The sequence below is a fragment of the Colletotrichum orchidophilum genome (genome assembly GCF_001831195.1).
Source record: "Colletotrichum orchidophilum strain IMI 309357 chromosome Unknown Scaffold_131.1, whole genome shotgun sequence".
NCBI classification, from domain to species: Eukaryota; Fungi; Ascomycota; class Sordariomycetes; order Glomerellales; family Glomerellaceae; genus Colletotrichum; species Colletotrichum orchidophilum.
Window position 1 is genome coordinate 79726 of NW_019173087.1, and position 26834 is coordinate 106559.

A 26834-nucleotide genomic window follows, 5' to 3' on the forward strand; every position below is an offset into this window, starting at 1 on the left:
AAAGGAAGTAGACAAAGAAATGCTGTGGACTTTGGGGGACCTCCCAGTGGAAGGAAGGTGAATTGGGATGGTAACGTAGGAGGGAAGGCACAGCAGGGTGCGATGCAAGAGTGAGGGAACAGTGGACAACAAAAAGAGCAAGGAAGGTGCACTAAGGTAGGTGCAGTGTAACAGTGCCTCTTGCTGGAGAGGAAAGTGCTAAGCAAAGCAGGGTGGCTTTGGTGGTGAGGTGAAGTAGGTAGGCAGTGGACGGGAAGGGGAAGATGGGAGACGGAGTCGCTGAAGTAAGGTAAAAGCTGTGATTGTGAATTTGGAGTGAGCAAAAGACGGCGGAGCGGGAAATTGGGTTGGAAGATGGTGCGCTGCTCAATTGGCTGAGATGAAGTCAGAAGGGCCACAGAATGGAGCAGAAAAGAGCAAGAGCGGACAGGGTCAGGTACTCTTGCCGGGGTGAGCCTAGATGGAAAGGGGACAGGAACACTCACTGCTTTTTGGCGCTGGGCTGGAAATGGACTTTGGGGAGGCAAGGAAGGAAGCCACAAAGCTGGATGGGGACAGGAAGGAGCAACCAGGAATTGAACATGGATGCTGCCCTGGTCGTTACCTACCTAAGGTACGGATACCTTAAGGTACGGATACCTTAAGGTACAGAGATACCTTAATACTACCTTACCTACCTAAGGTATGCAACGGAAGGCACCTCCCAAACACACTTCACTTTAGCATCAGCCCGAGCAGAAAAGGGAACCAGCGCAGGGAGGCAGTGATTGTGTCCACTGACGAAGGGGATGGTGGGTAGAAAACAACCTGGAAGAACCCACGGGGACCGGAATGGGGAACCTCTTGAATGTCACTGACTGAGCGCCTCCGCCAAGTTGCGGAGGTCCCTTTGCCAAAAGGCCGCGTCCCCAATGACCTGAGCACACTAAAGTATGAACCTTACCTTCGCGTAGCGCGCCATCACCGAGTCGATTCACCTGTGCTCCAGTCTGTAGTATCACGGATAGAGCTATCCATGAATGTGTACGAATTCCTATCTACGCGACCTGACCTTGGAATATCCGTAGATACGAACCTGGAAGAAACAAGTGGTGGATACTTCCCCGCCACACATTTGCACGCTTCCTGCACACACTATCGAGCTGCAGACATGTCACCGCAGGACATCATATTTAGCCGGAAAGAAAAGAAAAGAAAAGAAAAGACAAGGAAAAAGAGCCACACGAGGGGAACCACTTTCCATCTGCGTATCTACGCTATCTACAACCAAATAAGGGCATAGGGAATGGATATATCTCTCATCAAAACGGCATGTTTGATCCAATGCTTTCCCCCTCCCCGCCACAGCATGGCCGAGTGGCGCTGGAGAACCTTCAACTCGACTCCCGTCCACGCCAAGGCCGTTCTTGTTAAGCTAGCTCTGGGCACACAACATCCATGAGGGGTATCATGTATGCCTCGTCTTCCGCTCTTTCGCCCGGCTGCGGCACCTCTTGAGATGGCGAACACGATTCGTCGTCAGATCCCCGACGTCCATCCACACGAACCATGTACCTCGTCCTCAGTCTCACTCACATATACAGCTACAATGTATGCTGAAGCCCTCACCGGCCATATTCTCCTCGCTATCTCAATACACTGCCCAAATTAGGTGAAATACGCAACCCTGCAGTTTCACCTCATCATCCCACCACTCAACCTCATCCTGCCGTGGGCTATACGGCTCGCTGCGCCCCCGCCATCCCACCATCGTCATGTCGAATAAGCCAAGGAAGTAACCCGATATCCACCTCTGCCAAAACAAACACACTCCACTACTCAAACGATAAGTCCATCGTGGGCCAAGGAAGCACCGCCCTTGGTGACAGGCGTATCCCAGCGACACTCCCGCCGCAAAGCGCCGGAGCTCGACTCGCTGGAAGCCCTGAGAGCGGCGCCTTTTTCGGGTTGAGGACGTGGACCTGGGCGAATCCACCACAACGTTTACCTTACTACCTTAGGGCCGCGCGAAGCCCAGGCCCATGGCGACCCTACATGTTTCCGTCATCCAGTGCTGTGAGAGCCCTCAGTTAACTACATTACAGAGCCTAAAGGCATTCCGGGATCTTCTTCTGCCCCTCTATACACCTCGTCAACACCCCTCATTACCCCTCCTCACTTCATAACCTTCCCGATCGGTGGGTAAGGGCAGGCGGCATCGTCAGCCTCGCTGGCAACGCAAAGCTGCGCACCGAATCGTGAGGCACAGCCAAGGGTCGTGGCGTCTCACCCGACCATGCAATCGCTTTGTCGTTCCCGGCGACGCCTCCCGCACGCTGTCTGAGTGCCGTTATCCCGGATCGTCAATTATCAACGCTCGCTTGCTAGGTACCTCAGCTCTCTGGATAACACAGTTTGCCACCTAGTTTAAACCGTTCAACTGTCAGTCAGTTCAATTGCTCTATCTATTCGTTTCTCGATAATTTCCGAGGTCGCCGCACCTTGGGTATCCATTGACTGCAGCGTTCCAACACCGTATGTACAGTCTGCAATATGCCTAGCATTCTAGAAACCCTCTATGACGTGCAGTTGGCAGCACTAAAGCTTCCACGCATTCTTGCGCCGCATCCACGCGCTAAAGCACCTCTTCCCTCCCTTCCGTCGTCCGGTAGCGTCTCATCCCGACAATATTCCCGCCGAACACCGACCATCCAAAGGCGATCAGATGGCTACTGCCACCCAGGTCCGCTCTCTCGGCTCGCACGGCGCCCACTCTTTGCCGCTTGAGCTCTGTCCCGCGGATTTTGGACCTCCTCTCTGGTCTGCCCCCGCACAATGGGTAATTTGGTGAATGGCTGTCATCTGGCCAGGCGTCACCAGTCCTCTCACGCTCATCCCTCAGTCATCATCTTTCTGCAGGCCCTGCCTACCTCGGCCCATTCTCTCTCCTAGACTCATGTTGCCGGCCTTCCGATGCAGGCCATTCACAAACTCCCTGTCCCCAAACTTGGATGACCGTTCTCTTGCCTGGTCGTCGGCTTGTTGCGCGGCACTTTCCCGTGCCTCGAGTGCTGCCAGCCGGCGCTCCCGGTCCGTGTCGAGGTCTGAAGCGGCGGTCTGCATAGCCGCCAACTTGCGAGCCCTTTCCTCCTCAGCGTCCTTGTCTTCGACCTCTTTCCTACCATCGACTCCATCAGTACGAGCAGCAGGCCGTCTGTCATACCCTTGTCGATGATTGTCGTTGTTCCTGCGACCCCGGGAGACTGCAGCATCTCCGTTTCGATCGCCGCGCCTGTCGTAGCTTCGAGGTGATCTCTCTCGTGGCTTGACGGGCCGATCATCCTCGGAAATTGAATCTCGGCGCCGCCGTTCGCGGTCGTCGCACCTGTCGCGTCGGTCGCGTATGACGTAGTCGTCTTTCTCACCGGAGTGGCGTCTCCGAGGGGACCTGGATCTTGAAGCACGTCTGCGCTGGTGGCTATGTCTGTCTTCAGGATCGCTGGGTCGCCGCCGCCTCTGGGAGCGTTCTGCCTCGTCAGGGTCATCTCTCCGCCGGTGCGGGCTCCTCGATCTGGAGTAGGATCGCCGTCTCTTTCGGTGCCTTTCCCGATCATCGTCCTCGTTCCGGTGTCTGTGATGCCTCCTCTTGTGCCTCTCCTCCTTTCTTTTCGACTTTGACTTGTCATCTGCCATGCCCATGGATGCAAGCAATTGCCGGCGCTTGATGGGATCGTTCATCATGGCCTCGTAGGCGGCCTGCTCCTGTCTTTTGATGGCGAGCAAGGGGTCTTCTCGAACTTTCGCTGCTGTGTCACGTGCTGTGTTGGCCGTCTGCAGGGCCATGAAACTTTCCTGACCAGCTTGCTTTTCCAAGCTCTTGTGTTCCGTTCCCTTGAGCAAGTTATCGATGCGGCGCTTGCCAAGGAGGTAGCTCTCGCGCTCCTCTGTAGTGCCGGTCTGTCCATCGGTAGGTCCGCTGTAAAGAAACTCGACGCGGTCGACCCGTTTGGTATGTCCTGCAGCCTCTAGCTTCTTCTGAAGTTCTTCGCGCTCACGCTCCTCCTTAAGCTCGTTGATTCGCTGCTGGGTCTTCTTGCGCTCATCGAGGGCTTTGCGTTCCTCCTCCCAGACCTTGGCCTGGTTCTTGATGAGGGAAGGGTGGAAACTCTTCTTCAAGTTGAGATCGCCACCCATCTTGCAGACTGTTCAGCGAAATGCACAAGGGTATTGTCGAAAGTTCCGTGGGGATGCGCCGAGTTTGAAGTTGGTTCGTGTGATGATTCGTTAGGTAGGTAGTTGACACAGATGGGAGTTGTAACTTGACAGCATAAGCCGAAGTCAAAGGCTGGCGCGGCTGGGGTACAATCAAAAAAATGCATGGGATCCGTTCATAGGTAAGGTAAGGGTACCTAAGGTAGGTAGGAGGTACCTAATGGTCAGTGCGTTACCTTATCAGATGTTGTCGATGGGTCTGCCAATCGATAAGCCCCCCGCCTCCATTGCCCACCACAGCTGCACCTGCCTGGAACTGTCGTCGTCAACCAGCCTTACATTTACCGTCAATTCCTAACGACCAACAACTCCCAAATAACCTCCAAACACGCTTCCCCTCTGCAATTCGTCGTCTACTACGACGTCGGAACCTGTCCTTGTGAAACCTCCTTTCGATCCCTATCAAGAATCGCATTCAAGAAGGATGTCTGACGACGAGGACTTCATGCAAGAGTCCGATGAGGAGCAGTGAGTCTCCCAGCTGGGGCTTCCATCTCTGGGTTCCGTCGTGGAGATCGTCAAGGCTGACTGGGAGCAGGTACGACTTTGAGTACGAGGAGGATGACGATGAAGACTCTGGAGACGTTGGCATCGAGAACAAATACTACAATGCGAAGCAACTCAAGCTTACCGATCCCGAGGATGCCATCGCCGAATTCTTGGGCATACCACCGTTAGAGGAGGAAAAGGGCGAATGGGGCTTCAAGGGCTTGAAACAAGCCATTAAGCTCGAGTTCAAGCTGGGACAGTATGAAAAGGTATCTCCAAAATTATGAGAAAGATTCATTCGCCAACAGACCAGAGATGCTGATATCGGAACCAGGCGACGGAACATTATGCCGACCTATTGACCTACGTCAAGTCAGCCGTGACGCGAAATTACTCTGAGAAGTCGATCAACAATATGCTGGACTACATTGAGAAGGGATCAGACGGACCCAAAGCGGTGGCGTGCGTCGAAAAGTTCTATTCACTCACACTCGAGAGCTTTCAAAGCACGAATAACGAGAGGCTATGGCTGAAGACGAACATCAAGCTGGCCAAACTTCTCCTCGATCGCAAAGATTACAACACAATTACCAAAAAGCTGCGAGACCTACATAGAGCCTGTCAGAAGGAAGATGGCAGCGACGATCCTAGCAAGGGCACCTATTCTATGGAGATATACGCCCTCGAGATCCAGATGCACGCCGAGACCAAGAACAACAAACAGTTGAAGAGACTATATCAGCGCGCCCTGAAGGTCAGGTCGGCTGTCCCTCACCCCAAGATTATGGGAATCATTCGCGAATGCGGCGGAAAGATGCACATGAGCGAGGAGAACTGGGCCGAGGCGCAGACGGACTTCTTCGAGTCCTTCCGCAACTATGATGAGGCTGGCTCGCTCCAGCGGATCCAAGTGCTCAAGTACCTGCTTCTAACGACGATGCTTGTCAAGTCCACCATCAACCCGTTCGACTCGCAAGAGACGAAGCCGTACAAGCAGGATCCCCGAATAACTGCCATGACCGACTTGGTAGACGCCTACCAGCGGGACGATGTCCATGCCTACGAAAACGTCCTTCAAAAAAACCAGGACATTCTTGCTGACCCCTTTATTGCCGAGAATATTGACGAAGTGACGCGCAACATGCGCACTAAGGGTGTCTTGAAGCTCATCGCTCCCTACACACGCATGAAGCTGTCATGGATCGCCAAGCAACTCAAGATCTCAGAGCCCGAGGTCCAGGACATACTGGGCTTCCTCATTGTTGACGGCAAGATTGAGGGCAAGATTGACCAGCAAGCCGGCACCCTCGAGATCCAGTCAGACGCGGACAGCGACCGCACCAAAGCTCTGTACGAGCTGACGCAGTCCGTCTCTAACCTATACACCACCATGTTCAAGGAGAGTGAAGGCTTCCGATCAACCGAGTTCCCAACGGATGAGCAGGCCATGGAGATGATGGGTGGCGGCATGACACCCAGAAGCGGCGGTCCGCGAGGACAACCGCGGGGTGTTGGACGGAAAGGCAAGGGTGTGATGCCCATGTGGACATGACGAGTATGGTCATACGTGTGTGCTGATTGATCATAGCGGGTGATAGTTAAGCGGATAAAGCTAACTACTGGCGGTTGCTCCATGTCTACTCGGTCAGCTACTTGACGTTACAGGACGCTATGGAAGTCTGTAGACATAGAAAAAGACAATACCATGATGGTATTGGTAAGCGCGGAGAGTTATTGGCAGAGCGTTAGGCCACAACAAGATACCAATAACACCTATTCCACATATCCCACATGTTACTAGTCAAGCAATGTCAAGATGCTTTTCAACGACCAGCCATCGGACCGGACAGTTCCCGCAACGTTAGTATAAGCAGTAAGCAAAGAAGTGAGCGAGAGTGGTTCACAAGCAGCTTCCCGCTGCGGGTGGCTCAATCCAAAGATTTTGTGAGACCTGGTGGAACACAGGTGTAGGGCACGATGCAGAGAGAGAGGGAGAAAATGGGCAAAGTGGGATAAACATGGGATAGGATATCACGTCGCACACCGACGCGCGGGATCATGAGGAGTGGTCTCCGTGACGGGAGGAGTGTTGGTCCTCTCGCTCATCATGTTCGGGGGGGACTAGACACGAATGTTGATTCATCGACCGTTCGTACTCGTAAATCCCGTGGAGACAACCGAGAAAATACGAAAAGGCACGAAGGAGCTTTGAACACCCTTGAGATCCGTCAACGCTAGTAGAATACGCCATGGGGGTTTCGTGAAGACCCAGGCAACATCTGTCATCCAGTCATCACACTGTATTTTGTCCTGGAATCTCATTTATCCAAGAGCACCGGATTGCGACCATCTACATCCCCCAGCGACACAACGGGGGCCGTATGAGGACCAGACAAAAAGAGAGTTTAGACACGCAGACGATAGACTGAAGATCAAACTTTTGGCTCCCACCCGGCTCGCCAGCTCTCCCGAATTCGCCAACCAATAGGCAAAAGACACAGGCACGATTGATCAGTGGCAGTTGTCGGAAATGTGGCGCGGCGTAGACAAGACGAACCTAGCCGGCCCTGCCTTGTACGGTTGCCACCAACCTTCATATCTCGTCTCAGACCTTCACCTTGCAGCAAGACTCGGGTTCAGCTCGCTTCCTGGTTTGCATGGCCGCCCGCGGTGGTTCGGACGCGGTGTGACTGGCAAAGTTTGCGCTTTGCAGACCAAGGGGGCAGCAAAAGGTGATGAGGCAGGGAGCCGAGAGCCGATAGCCAGAGAGCGAAAAAAATATTCTGCACCACCACCCCCATCACCAATCACCTCGTCCGTCGGCGCTATGTCCGTGGCCGTCGACGATACGACACGATGCTGGCGCGGGATTGTCCCGATATTCCATGGCAGCGTAGCAAGAGGTAGGGTAGGTGGACCCGGGAACTTTAGTCGCCATGCCCTGGTCATAGGTAGCTGCAAGTCCGATGAACATTTTGCCCACAGACTTCCCTTCCCGTGATGTGCCAATATGCTTGCTTTGGAGTAAGCTCCCCAACATCGGACCATCAACACCCATCCACCCGCAGATCACTTGGTCTGGTACTCCGTTTGTAATAGAGTTTCACTCCCAGATCATCTCTAGGTACATGGATGGTGTTCATCCGTCTCCAAAATACCACTGTTCAGGGCTGCGTCGTCTGCCGTCTGGTCGGACGTCGACCACCACTAGGTGGTTGCTTTTGCCTCGAAGTCTGGGTCTGTCACACTGCACAGCACGAAGGCATTTTTCTCCCCCCACGTTTGTGCTTCAGTTCTGCGAGGCCAGTCCAAGAATCGTGGTCCATCGGCAAGGCAGATCGCCGTCGCCTCCTTGTGAATGGAGACCTGGACCACGGGAAGCCAATAAGGCGGTCTTCATTATGCGTCTTGCCGTGGCCGCCACCAGTCCACCACCTACGTCTCGCGAGTAATGGGAAAGCAGGGCGATTGATGAGCCAGTCCATCCACTCGAATTCTCAAACGACACCTGCATGAGCCGCGACAAGGGCGGATCTGTGGTGCGCAACATAGGCGGCAGGTGGACTGCAGAGCGAGTTAGTGGTCTGGTCTCTGTCCCCCAGCTGTCTCTCGCCCTGCTCCTCTTTCTCTCGGCCGATTACCGGGCGAATGCAGGCGGGAAACCGTGACGAGATGAGCGGCGAATTTGGCTCAAACAACGAGGAGCGGTCTGCGTCTTGACGGACCAAAAGAGACGATCGATGATTGGACGATGCGTTTAAGAAATACGAGAGGCGAGACGGGGAGAAAGCTAGCAGGTAGAAAGACCTGGGGGACGGAGCAGCCAAGCGGAGTGAAATTGACGCGACATGTTTGGCGAGTGTGTGTTTGTCTGCATAATGGGTGCTTGCATGCCGCAAGTGTAATTAGATTTCCTTTGTGCGTCGGATTTCTTGGCTGAGTACAATGGATGACCCAAGCCGATCACTACGCGGACAATGTTTGAGGGGAATTCGGAAATATTCTGCTCATGACAAACGTGTCTCTCTCGCATGGTGCCATGGAAGATCTGACAGAGTTTACATTCGTGGGGATGCTTGAGCCGGAGATGGTTGGATAGGTGCGCCGCGAGCCGTGTTTCTGCAGCTTGCCGTAACACACTCACTGGCTCGCATTGGCAGTCGAGAGCAGGAAGTATGTCGTACCATGGAAACGGCGGTTCTACCAGGCACAACTGCACCTAGTCATTAGAACGATTGCAGCTAGTTGTTGTAGATTGCGTATTCCATGTCGATTGGCAGCAATCCCCATCTGTAGTCGCTGAGGATACTACTCCTCGTTTCCCTTTCTGCCGCCCCGGGGTGGACAGGGTGATCAGCGCAGGCATGGCTCATCGAAGCGAGAGCCGACCAGTACCATAGTAAAGTATGAACTAGCGAAATGGTCAAAGATATATGTCCACATCGATGAGACGTCAATTTTGACGTTGGCTCAGTCGTGGACCTTGAACAAAGTATGAAACGATAATAGCGGGCTTCGACTGCCATGGACCAAGTGATCATCCACTACATGCGCAGGCAGGGGTTTGACTCTTTCTGAAGGATGAGCTGTCATATTACGAAAGCCGGTGGTTATTTTGGAGGCCGTTTGTCGGAAGGGCAGGGGAATATTTCGTGCAGCCCCAGCTGCGTATCTGCATGGCAAGCTGCTCCCGAAGGTGGCAGGGACTAAGAGGGAGAGTGCAGAGGAAGCAACCCTCTCAACCTCGCTGTTCGTTGTTCCTCTCTGCCATTACTCGAGACCAAGTCAAGAATTTGCAGTGCATCTGTCACTCATCGCAAGCTGTGGAGACGGGACGGTGCGAATGTGGGACGAGACGGGGTCTAAGTGGGCGGAAACGTATTAGCCGATGCGACGTTGCTCGCGACTGAACGTTGTTGCCATAGCTCGCTCACGATGCTCTCGGCGCCCCAGCTAATGTCTCCAGAGCTCCGGGTACATTCCCTCAGAAAGGGGGAACAGCCCAAGTCTCGCCTCTGTTGGCGCGTTATTGGTTGCCTCGGGTGCCGCGCTGCCCGGGCCAGACGGAGGGTGTCCTTCATCTTGCAACTGATCCACTACTTCTTCACATACCCTTTATTTTCTGCCGATGATCGAGCAGTGGACGAGGCCGATCAAAGATGTCGTGCTAGTTAGTCGTTGGTCCTTCTATGAATACAGACTAAGGCGAATCTGTGATAGCGTCAGAGGAAGACCAGGGGCATAGGGCTTGGAAGTTGGGGCAGCAACGTTGTTATCTTGGTGGTCTCACTTCAGAGCCCCGAAGGAAACGCGGCCAGTCAATCACCTATGTTCTTCCTGTTGCAAAAGTCACGGATGATTGATGCTCGTGTATCGCGACAAAAAACCGGATCCAATTTGTATCCCCGAATCTGACAGGCCGTCATCTGTGGTCTTGCGTGTCGACATTTTTGAAAGGTTGTCTTCCCTGCACGTTTTTTCGGGGGGTTGAGGGAGGGGGGGCTACATGGAGAAACTTGCACAGAGTACCTAGAGCGTGAATGGAATTCCTACTCATCATCTTCCCAGAACGCAGTACGTATGGGAAGCCGCATACAAAGCTGCGCCACTGTTATCCCTCCGTCTGTTACAGGATTGGTGTGCCTGGCTCATCTTGTACAACAAGCCTGATGGAGCAAGAGCAAAGTACGAGACTGGTCAAACCAAACCGCAAAGGTCGCTGAGGGGTTCGTAAGGGTCTTCTGTCGCGCGCCAAGCTTCTGGCCCATCCGATTCGGGTTATCTCGCCAGAAAGGAGATCGGTAGGCCCAGATCGCCTCTTCTTTCGCTGGGGTCGCCCGGGTCAGCTCCAGCTCGTCCCGTGTTGGAGCTCTTTGCGGGTTGTTCCAACACCGATAAATTTCGAAAGCAGAAACGTGAAATCGCCTCGGTTAAATGGGGGAATGGCTCTCAGCGGGTGTGAATGATTCAAGATTGCGCCGATGAGGAAACGACGCATGTAGATCCCTAGGTGTCCCCATGCTCCACGTTGCCACAAAATCGAATTTGCAAAGTTGATGTTGTCGAGTTTGCTTTCCCCTGGACGAACGGCATTCTCAAAAGTCCTAGTCGCGTGCGGAACAGGCCGACCGAAGGCTCCACCGACCAATTTCAGCCCCATGAAACGTGAAATGTCGGTTGGTAGCCGTCTCGCTTCCCGTGGCTATGACCGGAGACCACCATATTTGACGGATGTCCGTGAGACTGGTAGGTGTGTTTGGTGAGTTACTTGTCGAATCGAAAGGCATTCATCGGGATGTATCACGGATCCCACTCATTTCGATGGTCGTAGGCATCAGCTGCGTCGCTAGTCCACTTTGTCCGAAGCTCAAATCCGCGTAACAAAGTACCACCCGTTGCCTCTGCGCTTAATGTTGAGTTGGCCTCTTTGAGGACCAAAGCTCTTGGCGCCACGGTCTGGGCATTGCTCGCAGGGACTACTTCGTAGCGAGGAAGTAGCTTCCATATCGTACACCCGTAGTACTTCCAAATCCGGCCCTTTTGCGTTGCTGCGCCAAGTGTCATTTGCATATGCAGGTCCTGTTGATTTGTCGGATTGTACAGCTGGAATTTGTCCCTGGCGAGTCAATCGTGCCTTCGATATATTTCTGACAATGGCTTGGCGTCGCAACTCAGAACGACCACGGGACAAGGCGGTCCTCCACGCAAATGTGCTGAAATTCCGTATCCATGAATGCAGTTTTGGTTCATGACAGGCTGCCATTAGACGGAAGCTCCTCGGCGGCGTCTTCTGTGCCTGCGAGGGCTAGCCTGAGCCTCTGAAGTACATGCCGTTGGTCGGGGCCGAAGCACGCACCGGAGATACTAGTTTCTCATTTCAACCATTGTGACAAGCGGATCATGGGCGGGAGGTGCGGCCGGAGGATGCAGTGAAGTGATCGACAGCGTGAGATGCCATCTCCCTGCATTACCATGGAGTCGGTGGAGATAATTTGCCATGGAACAGGAAAAATTCGATATCACGACCGCCATCTCTGACACGGACGTCTTGGAAACTGGGCAGATATACAGTGCCCAGACGGGTCTCTCGGTCCTAGCAGCCAGGGGCATAGCCGACCCCAGGTGACTTCGACTCATGCTTTCCACTTTGTCTCCGTCGTCGCATCTCTACTTTCTTGTTTTAATTTAGCAATGTTGGACTTCTCAACCGCCACTGAGAAAAGACAGCCATATTTCTCCAAGGCTTTCGCGAAAGCTGAGCAGCACCAGGATCGGCCATACTTCGCGTGGACCTAGTCCTACCTTAGATGGAGCTCCACCAACCGTGTGTGTACACAAGCGCAACGCTGCGAGGTCGATTGCTTGCGGAAGGTGCGATGCTGGATTGTACACGAGAGGTGATTCAGCGTGATGTCAACGCAAGGGTATCATTGATCGTTGACCAGCCTCGGGTGATGAGGACTTCGGTGAGAGCTAGCTGAACATGTTGTCGAATTGTCCGTGCAAAACGTTTGTCCGTGGCAGCCGACCACACGGTGGCAGGCTCGGCACCGGCCGCTGTTGGCCGTCAGCCAGGGACAGGCCTGATCCCTGTATGGTAGAGTGCGGTGGGGTGCGCCAGCCCGGATTCACAGCTCACCTTAGTGTAAGCCAGTATCGTGTGAACTTCAGTCCAGTCTAGGTAGAGGGCAGAGCAGCCATCTAATGACACCATTGGTAGACCCTGAGTTGTCGGGGATCATTTTGGATGCTGAGCGGTCAAGACACCGATGCGATGACTAATGGATGGACACGGGCGGCTCTCGGAAGCGACGAGAAAAAAAAGGAAATAACCAGCGCGGCGGGTTGTCTCTGACGCCACGAGGGCCGTGATAGAATGTCGTTAGCCCATGATGATGGCACCCCTCGTCGTCGTTGTCCCGCTTTCTGATGCGGCTCGTTGCTTGTGATCCCAGGTCAGCGTCAGTTTTTGACGTGCGTGGGTGCCCATGCCTAGGGCCTTATTCTGGAGGTAGTCTAAGCAAAAGGGCCGGCGAGAGAAGAAGCGAGGAGGTGGGACATGCTGTTTCTGTCGCGGCAGCTTTGGGCCAGGGCTGTTGTTGCTCCGTAGTCGCGCTTATTTGGCCCTTCGTTGCAAGAAATCACCATGGTCTACATACATACAGTTGTCGCTTGAACAGGCCCAATAAATGACATCCATGTCCACGGCCGAAGGCAATAGCGTACTCGGCGCGGTTGGCTATCGTGAGCGACAGTGTGTGATTGTGAAAGGTTTCTTGCCAGGCGGAGGTCCTCCCTACATTCTGCTGGACGGGATGCAGCAGGCAGGCCGCAGAGGTGACGGGATATGTGGAGGGAGTGTGATCACGATTGATGAAGGTCGGATCAGCACTACAGGCAATAAGTATTACTGCGGGATACCTTACATGAGCATCTGCCCATGGTGATAGTGTTTGTAGTGCACGTACTTGGTACCCTGCCCGAGGGCTGGTGGAGGCCATCGCATCTCACCTTGGCGCTAACAAGGCGGCGAGGAGTCGAGGGGTGCCACGGTCCTTGGTGATGAGAAGTGCTTGTGCCAACCCGGAACCCTGTCCTGCGATTCCCGCAGCCCATCAACGTCTATTCGTCCCTGTCAACCGTCTGTGGGATGGGCGAGTGGCGGAAATCCCACTTAGCCTTGCCCCTTGCTAGTCCGAACGGTGAAAGACAGGGCCTACCCCCGGCACCATCTTCCCCTAGAATGCCACCCTTGCTTTTATGTCGGCGTTTTTTTATCTTCTCCAACGGGCTCGCAGATTCGCAGATTCGCAGGCTCGCATTGTCCCTGAGGCAGGTGTGTGTTCGCTCGATAAATGCCATGGTACCCGTATGCCCTTCGCAGAGACGGAAAGGTCGGGCGTTAGGAAGGATTCGTGTTGCTGCAATTCAGGATGCATAGTTCCGGGGGACTTGTGAGCGGATTACCCTCCTCCACGTAACACATAACACATGGTACGTCAGCAACGGCAGTGTTTGTAGAATTGGTGCTCTTGGCCGATGTGATTCTGAAGGGTCAAGGAACTTGTGCGCAATAAGAGGTCTATGTATGGCGAAAATGGGAATGAGGAATGTGTGGAAGAAAACGTTGGCGAAATCTACCCTCCCTTTGTTGGGCAGGTACCTACCTGAAGTTGATCGGTAAGGTAAGGCAGCCAACCCTGTAAGCCAGTTGCAGAGGCAGTGGAGTTGCAGATGAAGGAGATGGGGAGACTCCGAGGCGATGTCGAAGACGGTTGAACACGGAGAAAGAGCGGGCGCCGAGTTCCATTGTGATATTCAATGTCATCCGTACGATAGGTACCTTCCCGCTCGTGTTCATATTCGGGGTAGGTAGGAAGGCACGGCAAGGTAAGGCACCTTAGGTAGGTTGGTTGGGGTTGAGATCGAGGTTGGTCTTGCCCCCTTCTGAACTTGTCTTCAGTCCTGGAGGCGGACCTGCCGTGTACAGAACATCGGATATCGTAAAGTGACTGGACGAGGAAAGAACTTGCCTTCCAGGCTCCTACCTTACTCACCTCAGGTTGGGGGGTGAGGTGCTCTTTTCCCCAGAAGGCATCTCGGCCCTGATTACTCATCTCCTTCGGGTGACGTTCGGTCTGTGCTGCTTTTCTTGGCTTCCATGGCTGGAGGTTCCAACAGATATCTTCCCTACTATCCGTACCTTAGGTAAGGTATCTTACTCTGCACACATTTGTGTTCACAGAGCAGCCCCGGGCATGCATCGCCTCATCTTTTCCCACTCAACCGTGCAGCATCGATTCCAAGGATAAGGTGTGGGGCAGAGAGGAGTGGCACTCGAGGTCCCAATGCTCTTTGTCTCGGATGACAGGCCGCTGGCCTACCTTGCCTTGCGACACCTCCTGCGGATACGCAATATCACGATATCATCATTATGCTGCGACGCCGCACCACCATCACCTCCCGAGTTTCTTCAGGGTGGCCATGCCCGCAACCAATCCGTGCCCTACCTCCCCGACAGTCGACTGAGGAATTGTCGCCCAGTCCAATCGTGAAGGTGGCCAATCGACGTCCGAGTCTTGGGGAGACCTGGTGTAGACCTGGCCAGACCGCCGCAGACCGCCGCAGCCTGCCAGACAAGACCAGGACGCATGTCTGAGCCCGACTGCGGACCAGGATCATTGGGCTCAAGCTCCGTCTCTGTATCTCTGTATCTCGTCCCCTGTCTCTCCCTCTTCTCCAGCTCTCGAGTCGAGAGTCTCGAGTCTTGCCATATGTTCGAAACGGTGTCGATGCGATGACGCAGACCGCCCTACCTACCTCGAGGTAAAGCACTTCACGAATTTGCCGTAACCATCCGGAGGAAAAGAAATGGATCGGGGGGCGGTTTCTCACCTGTCGTCGCTCACAATGCGTCCTCACAACTCACCATCCACAGGCTCGAGTCCTGGACCCCAATTACAAGTCCGTGTCCATTCCCCGTCCCCCCCCCCCCCCCCCTAACGTTCCCACCCCCCCCCCCACCCCCCCCCCCCCCCCTCCCCCCCCCCCCCCCCCCCCCCCCCCCCCCCCCCCCCCCCTCCCCCCCCCCCCCGCCCCCCCCCCCCCGTCGATAACGTTCCAATCCACCCATCTATCCCATGCCCATGTCCATGTCCACGCCCATCCATGCCCATGCCCATGCTCAGTCCCAGTCCCAGTCCCAGTCCCAGATCCCCCGTCGTTCCCATCATTCACAGCACGCTACAAAGTACCATGTCGTGCCCATAGTGCCAGACTATCCATATGTAGGCTTTTATCAGAACGCCAGCCAACCATTGCGAGGCTTGGTTCCCCATCCTGCCCACGGCATCACATAACGAAGCCTTCTCAAGGCAGTCGTACGGATACTTATCCCCTTGTTTCTTCTTTCTTTCTCTATCCATACAGTACTAGCTACCCTGCCATGGCCCATCTCCATCCCCTTGCCTCACATGAGATGCATGTACAGATACCTGGTGCTTCTCGCCTTTCATGTTCGAAAATGGAAGAGAGAGAGAGCCCAAGGTAACTTACTACCTTATTTACCCAGGTACGTACAAGTGGTACGGACGGTACTTTCGCGTTGCTCCAACCTCAGTTTCGGATGATGCCGTCCAGTTGCTCCTAGTCTTGTCGCGGTCCTGATATTACGGCTTCCATTGATCACCCCTGCCAGATGCCGTTGCCGCTGCTGTTGCATCTGCACATGCGGCTGCTGGTGCCGTTATTTACTCCAGCGTTGGGTTATGCTAGCTTCCATCGCCAGTTCTTGGTGCAACCATGGCTTCGGATACCTGCCTTGACCCCAGAGCTAGATACGGATACGCTGCCTGTCGTTTTGTCTGCCGGCCTCATCCACCTTGCCTGAGGTGTGCGTGTGGACGGAGCACAAGTTGACGGGCTCTGATTATCATCGTCCGCCCCTATGTTTTCTCCCATCGATTCCCTACATGTATCCGTACTTACACCTGCCCTTCTCCCTTCCTTTCCGTCTTTCCATCCTTCACTTTTGGTTGGACCTCACACCCTCCCATCTTCCCCTCCCTTTCTTTGCAACTTGCCACTGCGGAAGGCGTGCAGTACAGTATACTCGGACTCTCTCGATGGTCTATCGTGTCGACTCGATCCTGACGCAGCCCAGCCATCAAGCCATCATTAGCAAGCAGGCAGGCAGCCCAACCGCGATACCGGGCTCGTCTGCCCTGCCTTGGCTGTACCTACCTTACCCTCCGATCTCCAGCTGCGGCACGGCACTGCACACTCACATCACATCGAGGCCCTCCACATCCTCCGTCATCCGTCATTCGTCGGAAGCAACTCAGCTCAGCTCGCCGAGAGGCCGGAATCAAGAACCAAAATTTAAGTCCAGCCGGTCCAGTACACCCATTCGAGCTGGATTCAGCACGGCAAAGAGCACCACCGGACACGCCAATTTCCAAATCCATCCAGGAGGTCAGACTAGGCTCCAAGACACCAAGACATTCTGGCAACGGCAGTCTTCGCCGCAGGCAGTGACAAGCATACCTACCTTTAGGCAGTGTTAGCACCGGACCACCTCCACAAGCGAAGGCCGGGCCCCAGAGTCGATCACACAGGTTGGCGGGCTCTCGCGACGGTCGCAACGGCGATTCGCACCAAGAAACGTCAACATTCGACGCCGTGCAGGCGGAAAGTAAAGGGCTAGACGTACCCCGGAAAACCACAGGTCACATTATTGTTCCTTTTTAGCCCCTCGGACGACCATCGAATTTCTGCACTATTGTCACCCCTGTTGCGGGTCTTTCTATTCGTCATCTCAAGTCAAGCTGCATACAAGCGGCTCGCTATTGGGGTGGGAGAGAAGTACTAGTCGGGTTGCTTTTGAGCTGACCTGACCTGATCCCCGACCCGATCTGAAGGAGGAGAGAAAGAGGGAAAGAGAGAGAGAGAGAGAGAGACAGAGAAACAAGGCGAGTGCAAATCGATCTGGCTTGGGGCGGCCGTCATTCTATTTTTTGGTCGCCTTGTACTGCCTTTTCAGACGTTGAAACCGTGTAAGAATTTTTTCTGGATTAGAGGCTGGACTGATTGCTGGCTGGCTCGTTGGATCGCACCCGTCACATCGTCCGACTCCCCCGACTCAGACTCAGACTCGACGCGACTCAACTCACCTCGCCTCGCGTCGCCTCGCCTCGCCTGCTTTTCAGTCATCCCCTTCCCTCCCTTTTCTCTCGTCATTTCAGTGATCATCTCGTTTGCTTTCTTTTTCCTTACTCCACGGTCTCTGGCCATCGGCTCTTCGTGCCAATCACCTCACACCGACTCGGGACCGGAGACTCGGCATAAGACATATTGCATGAGTCGTCAGCAATAGCGGCACCAATAGCAGCAACAGTGGCAGTAGCGCCAACAGCCCCAGCACCGCACCGCACTGCATCGCATCGCACCGCACCGTAAGGTACCGCAGCGCAGCGCAGCGCATCACGTATTGGTCCTGATTGCGAGAAGACAATCAAGAGAGACGAAAAGAAACCTCGTTGAGACTCGAGAACCGGTCAAACAGGACGCCAAAGCGCAGGGCAAAAGGAGCGAGAGCGCAAGTGAGGTCATGTTCCAGCCTCAACCAACACCTTTTGCGTTCCACGCCTCGGTACAACATCCCTACTCTCATCCTCATCCCCACGCCCACGGGCATTCGTACATCCAACCCCATGGCGGCCCGCCCCAGGACCACCCGTCTCAGAACAGCGTAGGCTATGGCATCAGCGCTGGTACAGCAGGGTTGGGAGACATGATGATGAGGAATGATGAAGGAGGAAGAGGAGGAGGGGTAGGGAGGGTGGAGATGAGGATTAGGATGGGCATGTTGGGCGATGGTGTCGGAGGTGCATCTCACGACGTCGACATTGGAGCAGGAATGGCCGGTTCACACAACGGCTACTTGTTGTCGCCAGGAGAAGGGAGGGGGGGAGGAGGCCCTGGTTCCGATTCCGATCCTCGAAGTCAAGGCCAAGGTCCAAGTCAAGCTCACGGTCAATTTGGAGCTGTTGGAACTGTTGGAGCTGGAGTTGGAGCTGGCGTGGGTTCCTCGTCGGGTGTGTCGTCGGTGGGACTGGACGGCATGGGCAACCCCCTGGTGATGGGCGGTGGTAGTGGTGGCGGCAGCGGCAGGCTAGGGCTGGGTATGGGGATGGGGATGGGCATGAGCATGGGTATGGGTATGGGCCACAGTGGGCTGTCCTTGTCGGCGCAGTCGCAGCCGCGGTCGCAATCACTTTCACAGTCGCTATCGGGCGGGGAAGGCACAGGCGCACGCAGCCTGAATGCTGCGTCGTCGGCCGGACCTGGAGCCTCGCTAACAGCACAACACCAGCAGCAGCATCAGTACCAGCACCAACAGCAACGCCAACAGTACCGTGGGCAGCAAAGACATGTCCCAACGGCGGGAGGTACGTTGGCGACAGTTGGAACACCAACAGCGGCTATAGCGCCTGTTGTTGGCTCCGGCCCGGGTGCCGGCCGGACTCCAGCTGTGCAGGTCACGTCTGGTGTTCCCGCATCGCGTGCAGTTCGGATTCAGGTTGCTGGACTTGCACATCAACAGCAAACGGCTTCTTGTGCCTCTCCTTCGTCTACCTCTCCTTCACCTGCCTCCCCGCCTCCTCTTGCTCCTCCTCCTCCTCCTCCTCCTCCTCCTCGTCTTCCTCCCACCGCAGCCGTCTCTGGCGTTCCCACCGCGGCTTCTTCTTTTTCTTTTTCTTCTTCTTCTTCTTCTGCTGCAGCAGCTGCAGCAGCAGCTGCTACTACGACTCCGGCTGCCCCCGGGGCAGCGTCTCCCACCTCCACATCGTCTTCCTCCCGCTCCTTCTCCCGCTCCTCCCACCCCCATTCCCGTTCGCCCTACTCCCACCACTTTTACTCCAACCACAACCACCACACTCCCCACGGCCACGGCCACGTCCAGCAACAACACCCTCACCGTCACCCCGGCGCCTCTTCTTCGACAACATCCTCTTCTGCTTTTTACACCAACAACTCCCACGCCAACGCCAGCTTCGCAAATACCGCCGCTCCTGACCACGCCAACGCAGTGAACACACGTCCTTCCGCCATGGAACCCGGCGACCCCTCCGACGTTGCCGCCCAAGAAGCCGCCGCTCGGGATTATCAGCCACAGCTCGAGGTGAGTTGCTCGCCACCCCGACTCCGAGAACGCAGGCCTAGCTCCCGTCGCGGACCCAAGCTTCGAATGCTCTCTCCTCCTCATCTCCCGCTCTCGCCCTTACTTCCTTTCACCCACGTTTCCAAGAAGCAGTCAATGGCAAAAGGCCGTCCATGCTGGAGCTTCTTCTCTGCTCCTTATACCCGATCGACTTACTGCCTACCCTGCCACATGCAATGCTGACATGGCTTACGCCCTTTTCTAGGGTTCATTGGTGGGCGACAAGATCACAAGCGACGCCATAACCGACGAGTACGCCAAGGCCGACGACATTTACATTGCAAAGACCATCGTGAGTCCCCTCGCAGCCTTGCTTGCTTCCAGCGCTGCCTGCAGTATGCTACACTGGCTAACGTGGCCCTTCACTCTTTTCCGCTCCAGAATCTCCCCCAGACATACTCTCACTACCGCCCGGTTCAAGGCGACGGAAATTGCGGCTGGCGAGGTGAGTTTACCTTTGGCGATCCTGCTGTTTCGTGCACCACCACCATGCTTCCTCCTACCTACCCCGCATCCCCGCCCCTCGACAAGTGGGATGGATGCTTCAGGGAATTCACGTCTCCCAAGCACGCCACTTTCCGACACATGTCGGCGCACAACGTTGTTGCACGGGCAAGCCGGTAGACAACCTCACTCCTCCCCCACAGCATCGTCGAGCCACGGCAACCCCCAAATATGAACACACTCATACCGTAAAGATTTGACTGACATGGTCACTCTCTAGCCATCGGCTTCTCCTATTTTGAGCATCTCATCAACAATGGCGATCAGCACCAGATCCTCGGCGAGGTCGCGCGCATCACGAGTTTGAATCAGTATCTCCTCAACGTCGGCGGCTACGATCGCATGTTGTTTGAGGACATGGTGGACGAGACGATTGGTCTGCTAAAGGATGTCGCTCAGCACGTTACCAACCCGCCGCTGGCCATGGACATATTGGCCCAGCGCTTCAACGACCAGGGCTGCTCCAATGCCATTATCTATCACCTTAGACTTTTGGCGCTCTCCTGGCTCAAGGGAAACGTCGAGCTTTACGAACCCTTTATTCCCGCCGAGACGGGTATCATCGGCTATTGCGCCGAAATCGAACGTCCCAACAGAGAGATTGACCATCTCGGCATCATTTTGCTCGTTCAGGTGCTGCTGAAACCCCTCAACTTTGTGCTGGAGATTGCATATTTGGATCGGAGTCCGGGAAACCAGGTCAACATTTACCGCTTCCCTGACGAGGCCAATGGTCAGGATCCTGCTACGCTGGGCCCAATCATTTACTTGCTTTACCGGCCCGATCATTACGATATCCTGTACAAATCGCCCCCAAACCCGGCACCCTTGACTCTCCAGGTTAACCGAGTTGGCTCATTTTCTCACCCACAAGAGATCACGAGCGTGGCCCCGTCTTTGCATAGTTACGCGAACCTCGACTTCGGTCCCTTGGCCATGCTGCCCGGATTCGGTGGCCCGCCCTCGGGTTTGTCATCGGGCTTATCTTCACTCGGCTCACCCACATCCACCTCCCCGCTGCCAGATGCTTACGACCCTTCGCCTCAATCACCTTGGCTCGCGACACCGTACTCTGATCACATTCAACAGCAGCAGCAGCAGCAGCAGCAGCATCAGAACGTGGCGGCTTCTCGTCCGCAGTCTCAAGCGCCGGCTCGGCCGCAGCAGTCGACGCCCGCCCCCACGAAGCCGTCTCAACCCGTTGACTACCAGCTCAGATTTAGCCACCAGTGCTGGCATCTCAACAACACCAACTCTGCCCAACCGTCCGTGATACCAGGTCAGGCAGGTTTCCAAGAGCCGAGCTTTACCACCGCAATGTTCAAGAACAGCCATTTCAACAAGGCGCATTACAACAATCCTCACTTTCATCCCGAAGAGTGGACTCCTGACGAAGATGGCCACCACGAGAGGCTGCCGGCGCCCAGGAAGAAGGGGAGGATCAGATCAGATCACTAGGCAAATCAAAATGACGGAACCACTGTACCATCAGCCATTGGCCAGTGGCTCATAGGGAGCTTGCCATGGGCATCAGGGGCGGGCCGTAACCATGATTTCAAGGAGTGTAATAGGGCAAAGGCGGGATCGGTTTTCGGTGGTCTCTGGGGGTCCGCATTGTGGGAGAATTAAAACTTGCCTTGATTTGGCTCATTGTGATTTTAGTGTTCTTGCTTTACGCAGATGGGAAAGGCATCATGATTTATGATGGAGGGCTTCATCTTCTTCACGGCTTTTCTGGCGGGAGGGTTCGCTCCTCGGATTGATACTCATCATAGCATCGGCGTTGACATTAATAGTACTCTCTCTAAGTGCATGCTCCTCTATCTCTCTGACATGCTGCAGTCAAAGGGGCCGAAACCTGTTCGATCGTGAGGGGGAGCTTGTAGACAGCCAGACGGCTAGGACTTTGTCTGTCATTGCTCGGCCAGTCCAAGGGTGTAAGGCAATAAAAATTTATTGCCTGCCACAAAAGCGACCTGGACTGGGAAGGTCTCGGCCGATCCTTTGCCGCCCGCCCATCCATGGAGCAATCTGCATAGTCGTTCCAAGGCGTGTGTGGATATTGCACATGTGGGCTCCCTGGGATCAAGTCTGCGGCTAAAAGATAGCCACCAGGCACCCTTGGCGTTTCTACTTCTACATGCGACGAACGCCCGTTGGACCAGATTTATGACATGGCAACATGGCATGACTACATGGCAAGGCGTAAAGGCGTGAGGTGAGGTGAGGTGAGTTGAAGTGGGTATCAAAAGACGGGGCTTGGCGCAGCATATCATGGAGCAAGCAGTACTGCATTGCCATGCATCCAGGGGGAAAAAGTTCTTGAAAAGGAAAAGAAAAAAAAAAGAAAAAAGGGAAGAAGGGGAAATCCCGCAAGGAGTAGTATTTGGGACTCATTTTGTTGTGAGATATTTGTACAGAGGACTCCGCGACTGTGTTTTTCTTCATGGTCCTCTCTCTTAGATGGCATGGGGTTCCGCTTCGGTGGCTCTATTCCTTGTATGTGGAATAAAACAACCTCCTATGAAATTCGGCCATGCCTCCACGCCCTCTTAACCCCGTCCCGGAGCCTACCGGAGCCTCCCGGAGCATACGTTACGGGTGAATAAACGTGGCAGGTTGACAAGTGCGTATTGCCAAAGCCGTCTCTGGGGAAGGGCGTCATCGAGATACCAATAGAGGATTTGGAGAAGGCTTTCAAAGATAATGCAATATCGTATTCGTGATGCGCGACGACGACATGCCTGACCTTGTTTGCCTGCCGGCCCCCGTCTCCAGGCGTGATGAACATGCTTCGCCACGCAAGACCAAGAGGTCCTTCTGGCTTGGCAGGCTGGAATATGGTATGCCAAGATTTCAAAATGTGCTTACTGATGAACATAGGGTATCATTATTGAAAATGTGCGGTGAAGTGTGTCCTCCCCGCCGGAAATAATCACGATATTTCCCCAGCGAGCCGGAATTTGAGATCCTTTTTTTTTTTTGCTCATCCGGGAATAAGATTCTGTGCCATCTCCGTATCGACCACGGGGATACGCGGATCTCTTCACTACGGGCCATCAACAGCAAACGATCCGATCAATTGTTGGGTCTCCGACATCCATAGCAGAAGCCGCAAAGATTGATAGGCTGACGAGAAGAGGAACAGACGCGGGCACACTGCGTATGCTGTGCAACCCGTGATGCACTCAAGTCACCGGCTGTCTTGCTTATGAACAGTCGGCTTGTGCAAGAAACAATTCCCAGGACACGACTCGCAAAAGAGAACGAGGTGGCTGTTTCAGGTCTCGTCCGAAATGTACGACAAATCATCCCAGTCGTTGATGCACTGTCGTCGGCGCAATGCCAATTCCTAGGCGTTTTGCGAGCTCCTCAACCCACCGACGGGCGTACCATTCCCTCCTCGCCTTGCCATCGCCTGCCAGACTCAATTGCCTCCAGAGCGTCTCGCCCAGCTCGGCTCTGACACTTGTGGCGGTTTTCCCTTCGAGCCCGCAGGGCACGAACCTCGCCCAAGGATTCGTCTTTTCGTCACCATCAACAACAACATCGACGTTCAGCGCCGTGCCGAGCCCCGAGATGTGACGGCGGAGATGTACGCCCATGGCGGCGATCTTACGCTCCTGGCCCCCTGTCCGCTGCACCGCGGCCTCGGCCCATACCCCCGGGTCATCCTGGGAGAGGTAAGTCTGAATCCCCGGCCCGTCGGAGAGGATCGCTTGTGTTGTCTCCTCCAGGAGTCGTGCGTAGGACCGGACTGTCATGTGGGGGTAGTATGTGCTGTGTAAGTCCAGTATCGGCCAGAGCACGACTTGCCCCGGCCCGTGGTATGTTGTTAACCCGCCGCGGTCGGTCTCGATGACTCTGGGTGTGAATTGCTGCTCTCGTGAGCCTATCCCACTCTGTTGTTCCCCTACAGCGCCCCCCATCTCCTCTCTAACTGCCAAAGGCTTCTGAAGCCTTGTCAGCTGCTCCGGTAGCAAAGTCTTTTGGCGGCGGCCGAGAGTATAAGTTGGTGTCGGGGTAAAAGATACGACCAGTGGTGACGGGGCACGGGGCTTTGGGGCGGACTTCCAGTCGAGGAACGCCTGGCGGAGGACGGCTTGGAACTCCGAAGCCGAGTCGTACGACGGGAGTGAACTCGAATCGGAGCCGGCGAGGTGAATATGTCGCAATGCGCTCGGTTCGGCGCCGTCATTTTCGGGGAAGACCAGCTTGGAGATCGGCAGCGAGGAGCTCCATCTTGCCTGTCGCAGGGCGTTGTGAGGCTGTTGATTCGCTGCACATGGACGGCTTCGAATGGGGTGAGTACAAATACGGTGTGCGGTTCGAAGGGTCCCCATCGATTGCGTGTTAACGAAGGCCGCTGGGGAATTAGTTAGAGTGTCGGTCGAGGAGAATGGTGGCTGAGATAGGTTCAACGAAAGCTGCCCGGAGCTTCAACAAAGTTTCGCGGAACGAGCCGGCTGGAAATATGGATTGAGACGGCGGTACCTTATCGATAACGTAAAATTAGGTTATCGGTGACGCACGAGCCACATTAAGATAGGCGCAGGGTTCGTGATCCTTCAAACTCGCATCGTTGCGGCACCGGTAACCCTTATCGATACATTCGGCAAGTAAAGCACCTCAGGCAAAGTAAGTAATGTAAGGTAGGCTCTTCGCTCGGCTCCCTGTGACTTCGCCACGCTTCCGTGGCTCCATGGCGTGGTACGATGTACGCGATAGAGCCTCCTCGTCATGTCTGTACCTTTGCTGCGATATGGCAGACGAGCAGCAGTCGCTCTCGTGGTCTGTACGGGACTGGTCAGCTCGTGTCTGCGCTCCATGTGCGTGCCATTCTGTCATCCAAGGCATGACACCGTAATTTCCTGTAGATGGCGAGACACTTGTTGATTTTCCATAACCCAATGCCCTAGCCATAAGTTCTCCTTTCCTTACGAAGCCCGAAGTTCACTGCTCGTCGGGCTTTAGCGCGTACGTTGGAAACAGCTGATCCACAATCGATTCCTTCCAAATGTGGTATCGTCACCACGCTCCTCATGATGATGACATTGAGATGCCTTGTCGAGCTGAGAAGACTTTCGTATGGAGCCCATAGTGTGCCGAGCGGACGCCGGCATACCGCCAAGTGGGGTTCCCGGATGCACCGAGTCGATCTGGCGCCGATGGTCTCAGGAGCACGGCGAACGACTCAGGCATTTGTTATTTGTCACTCACAACGGGACATCGAACAAGAAGGCCTTCAGGGCCCAATAGCGTCCAACATCGAAACCGAAGTTGACGTTGCAGTGCGTCTGTCAAGCTGCGAGGAAGAAGTCAGAGTGCCCGTCTCATCCGGGGGGTGACGCGAGCACACCCGGCTAAGCCTCTCTTTGTGTGCGAGCTGGGTGGGTGGAATATTTGCTGCACAGCATCTGAGCCACAGTAGTACATCACCATGGTTCGAGGCCGCGCAAGATATGAGAGACAACAGAACCCATCTCGATATGATGCCGTCAAATCTAGAGAATATAGGTGGGCAGTAGGTCCAATGTCAATATGCAGATCTCCCCTCAGGCGTTGCACTCTGTGTGTATTGCGCCAGACGCGCAACTCTCAGGGACTTGGTGGAGAATGGCGGAAGCGAGACGTTCAGCCTCGCCATGCATGGTGCTGCGGGACGGACAAAGACCCTGCGTCTGCCCCTCGGAAAAGACGAGCCACTCGACTCGAAAAACAGCGTCCGGCGTTTCGTCCCATGCTGTCGACAAGAGAATCCTCCGTGGTCCTAGCCAAAGGCTGGGCATTTCGTCGCGTCCGGCCGTCTCCTTTGGCGCATGAAAACTGCATCGGATGGATAGAAGTTCAGCAAAGGTTGAGCTGATGCAACAGATGAAGAGCGAACAGGAGGAAGTCATGTGCTGTTCATCCGACCAGAAGCAGAAGCCGTGTCCGGAGATCCAGGTTGACAATCCATGTCCTTACTTCGATAAACCATCCGTGCGGAACATGGCCAGCCTTGTTCGGACGCAGAACTCAGAAGATGCAAGCAGCCAGCGAGTGGCCGGACTTCGACCGACTGAATCGCGATGAATGATGTGGTTGGCCCGGTGCAAGAAGAGGAAAAAAGCCAGGGAAGGGGGCACGGCGGGGAGAGCATGCTAGATGACGTCGTGGCAAGGTGGAGGCTGGGACGAGGAAGGTCCCTGTGCTGACAGTCGGTGACTGGCGTGCGCGACGAATCACAGTGGCTCAGGAGAACCAAGACGCTAAGGGGTGGGTGATCCAGCTTCACACTACCTACAATGTACCTAGGTAGAAACCTTAGTAGTGTATTGCCCAACAGGGTGCCGGTTGAATATGGGGCTACCGCGTGCAACTGACTGTCAACTGTGCGTTACCTGTTTACTCTGGGTTTCCTCGGCGTTGTTAGCCCAGGTGTGTGCACCCAGTGCGTATAGCCTATCTAGATCATTTTTACTGTACATGGAGACCGGCAGTGGCTCGGTGGTGTCGTCATGGTCCACTCGATGCATGCGCTGTTCGCAGGTGGGCAGCAACCAACACCGGGCCCAATTCCATGAGCTTAGCTGCTGCTTCCTCCTCCCAAGCTGGCAAGCAGCCAAAGGTCGCAGGATCTATCCTTGGTCGGTCCTCAGTGCGAACCGGGGGGCTCCTGCTCTCCCCGCTAGTTTGGCTTCCTACCCTAGCACGCCTAGCACGCCTAGCACACGTAAACCTGAGCCTGGGTTGGCCTGCTTTGCATCATCTGATTGCTCGTCCGTCATCCAATTCTTTATTCATCCCTCTTCTTTCCTCCAGACTTGCCCTCATCTGCCAGCTTGGTCTTTAAGGATACATCCTAACCCTCCCACCAGCCTTGTTC

The 26834-nt window shown here is 54.9% G+C and overlaps 5 protein-coding genes across 5 annotated transcripts; 2 read left to right on the top strand and 3 right to left on the bottom strand.

Moving 5' to 3' along the window:
* Positions 1–2877: 2877 nt before the first annotated feature.
* On the bottom strand, positions 2878–4173 carry CORC01_11722 (uncharacterized protein; the record flags this gene model as incomplete). The annotated part of the gene is made up of 1 exon (XM_022623344.1): positions 2878–4173. One exon carries the CDS (start codon positions 4171–4173, stop codon positions 2878–2880), a length of 1296 nt encoding a protein of 431 aa, XP_022470167.1.
* Positions 4174–4675: 502 nt separating this feature from the next.
* On the top strand, positions 4676–6292 carry CORC01_11723 (COP9 signalosome complex subunit 2; the record flags this gene model as incomplete). The annotated part of the gene is made up of 3 exons (XM_022623345.1): positions 4676–4719; positions 4790–5009; positions 5075–6292. The coding sequence occupies 3 exons, from the start codon at positions 4676–4678 to the stop codon at positions 6290–6292; spliced, it is 1482 nt and encodes a 493-aa protein (XP_022470168.1).
* Positions 6293–8237: 1945 nt separating this feature from the next.
* Positions 8238–8555, bottom strand: CORC01_11724 (uncharacterized protein; the record flags this gene model as incomplete). Its single annotated transcript, XM_022623346.1, has 1 exon — positions 8238–8555. A coding segment is annotated over one exon (318 nt), but the record flags the coding sequence as incomplete, so codon positions are not given.
* A 9293-nt stretch (positions 8556–17848) lies between these two features.
* Positions 17849–21424, top strand: CORC01_11725 (peptidase C65 Otubain; the record flags this gene model as incomplete). Its single annotated transcript, XM_022623347.1, has 5 exons — positions 17849–18458; positions 18810–19423; positions 19668–19754; positions 19844–19907; positions 20187–21424. The coding sequence occupies 5 exons, from the start codon at positions 17849–17851 to the stop codon at positions 21422–21424; spliced, it is 2613 nt and encodes an 870-aa protein (XP_022470170.1).
* Positions 21425–23274: 1850 nt separating this feature from the next.
* CORC01_11726 (uncharacterized protein) lies at positions 23275–24309 on the bottom strand (the record flags this gene model as incomplete). The annotated part of the gene is made up of 1 exon (XM_022623348.1): positions 23275–24309. One exon carries the CDS (start codon positions 24307–24309, stop codon positions 23275–23277), a length of 1035 nt encoding a protein of 344 aa, XP_022470171.1.
* Between the last annotated feature and the right edge of the window lie 2525 nt (positions 24310–26834).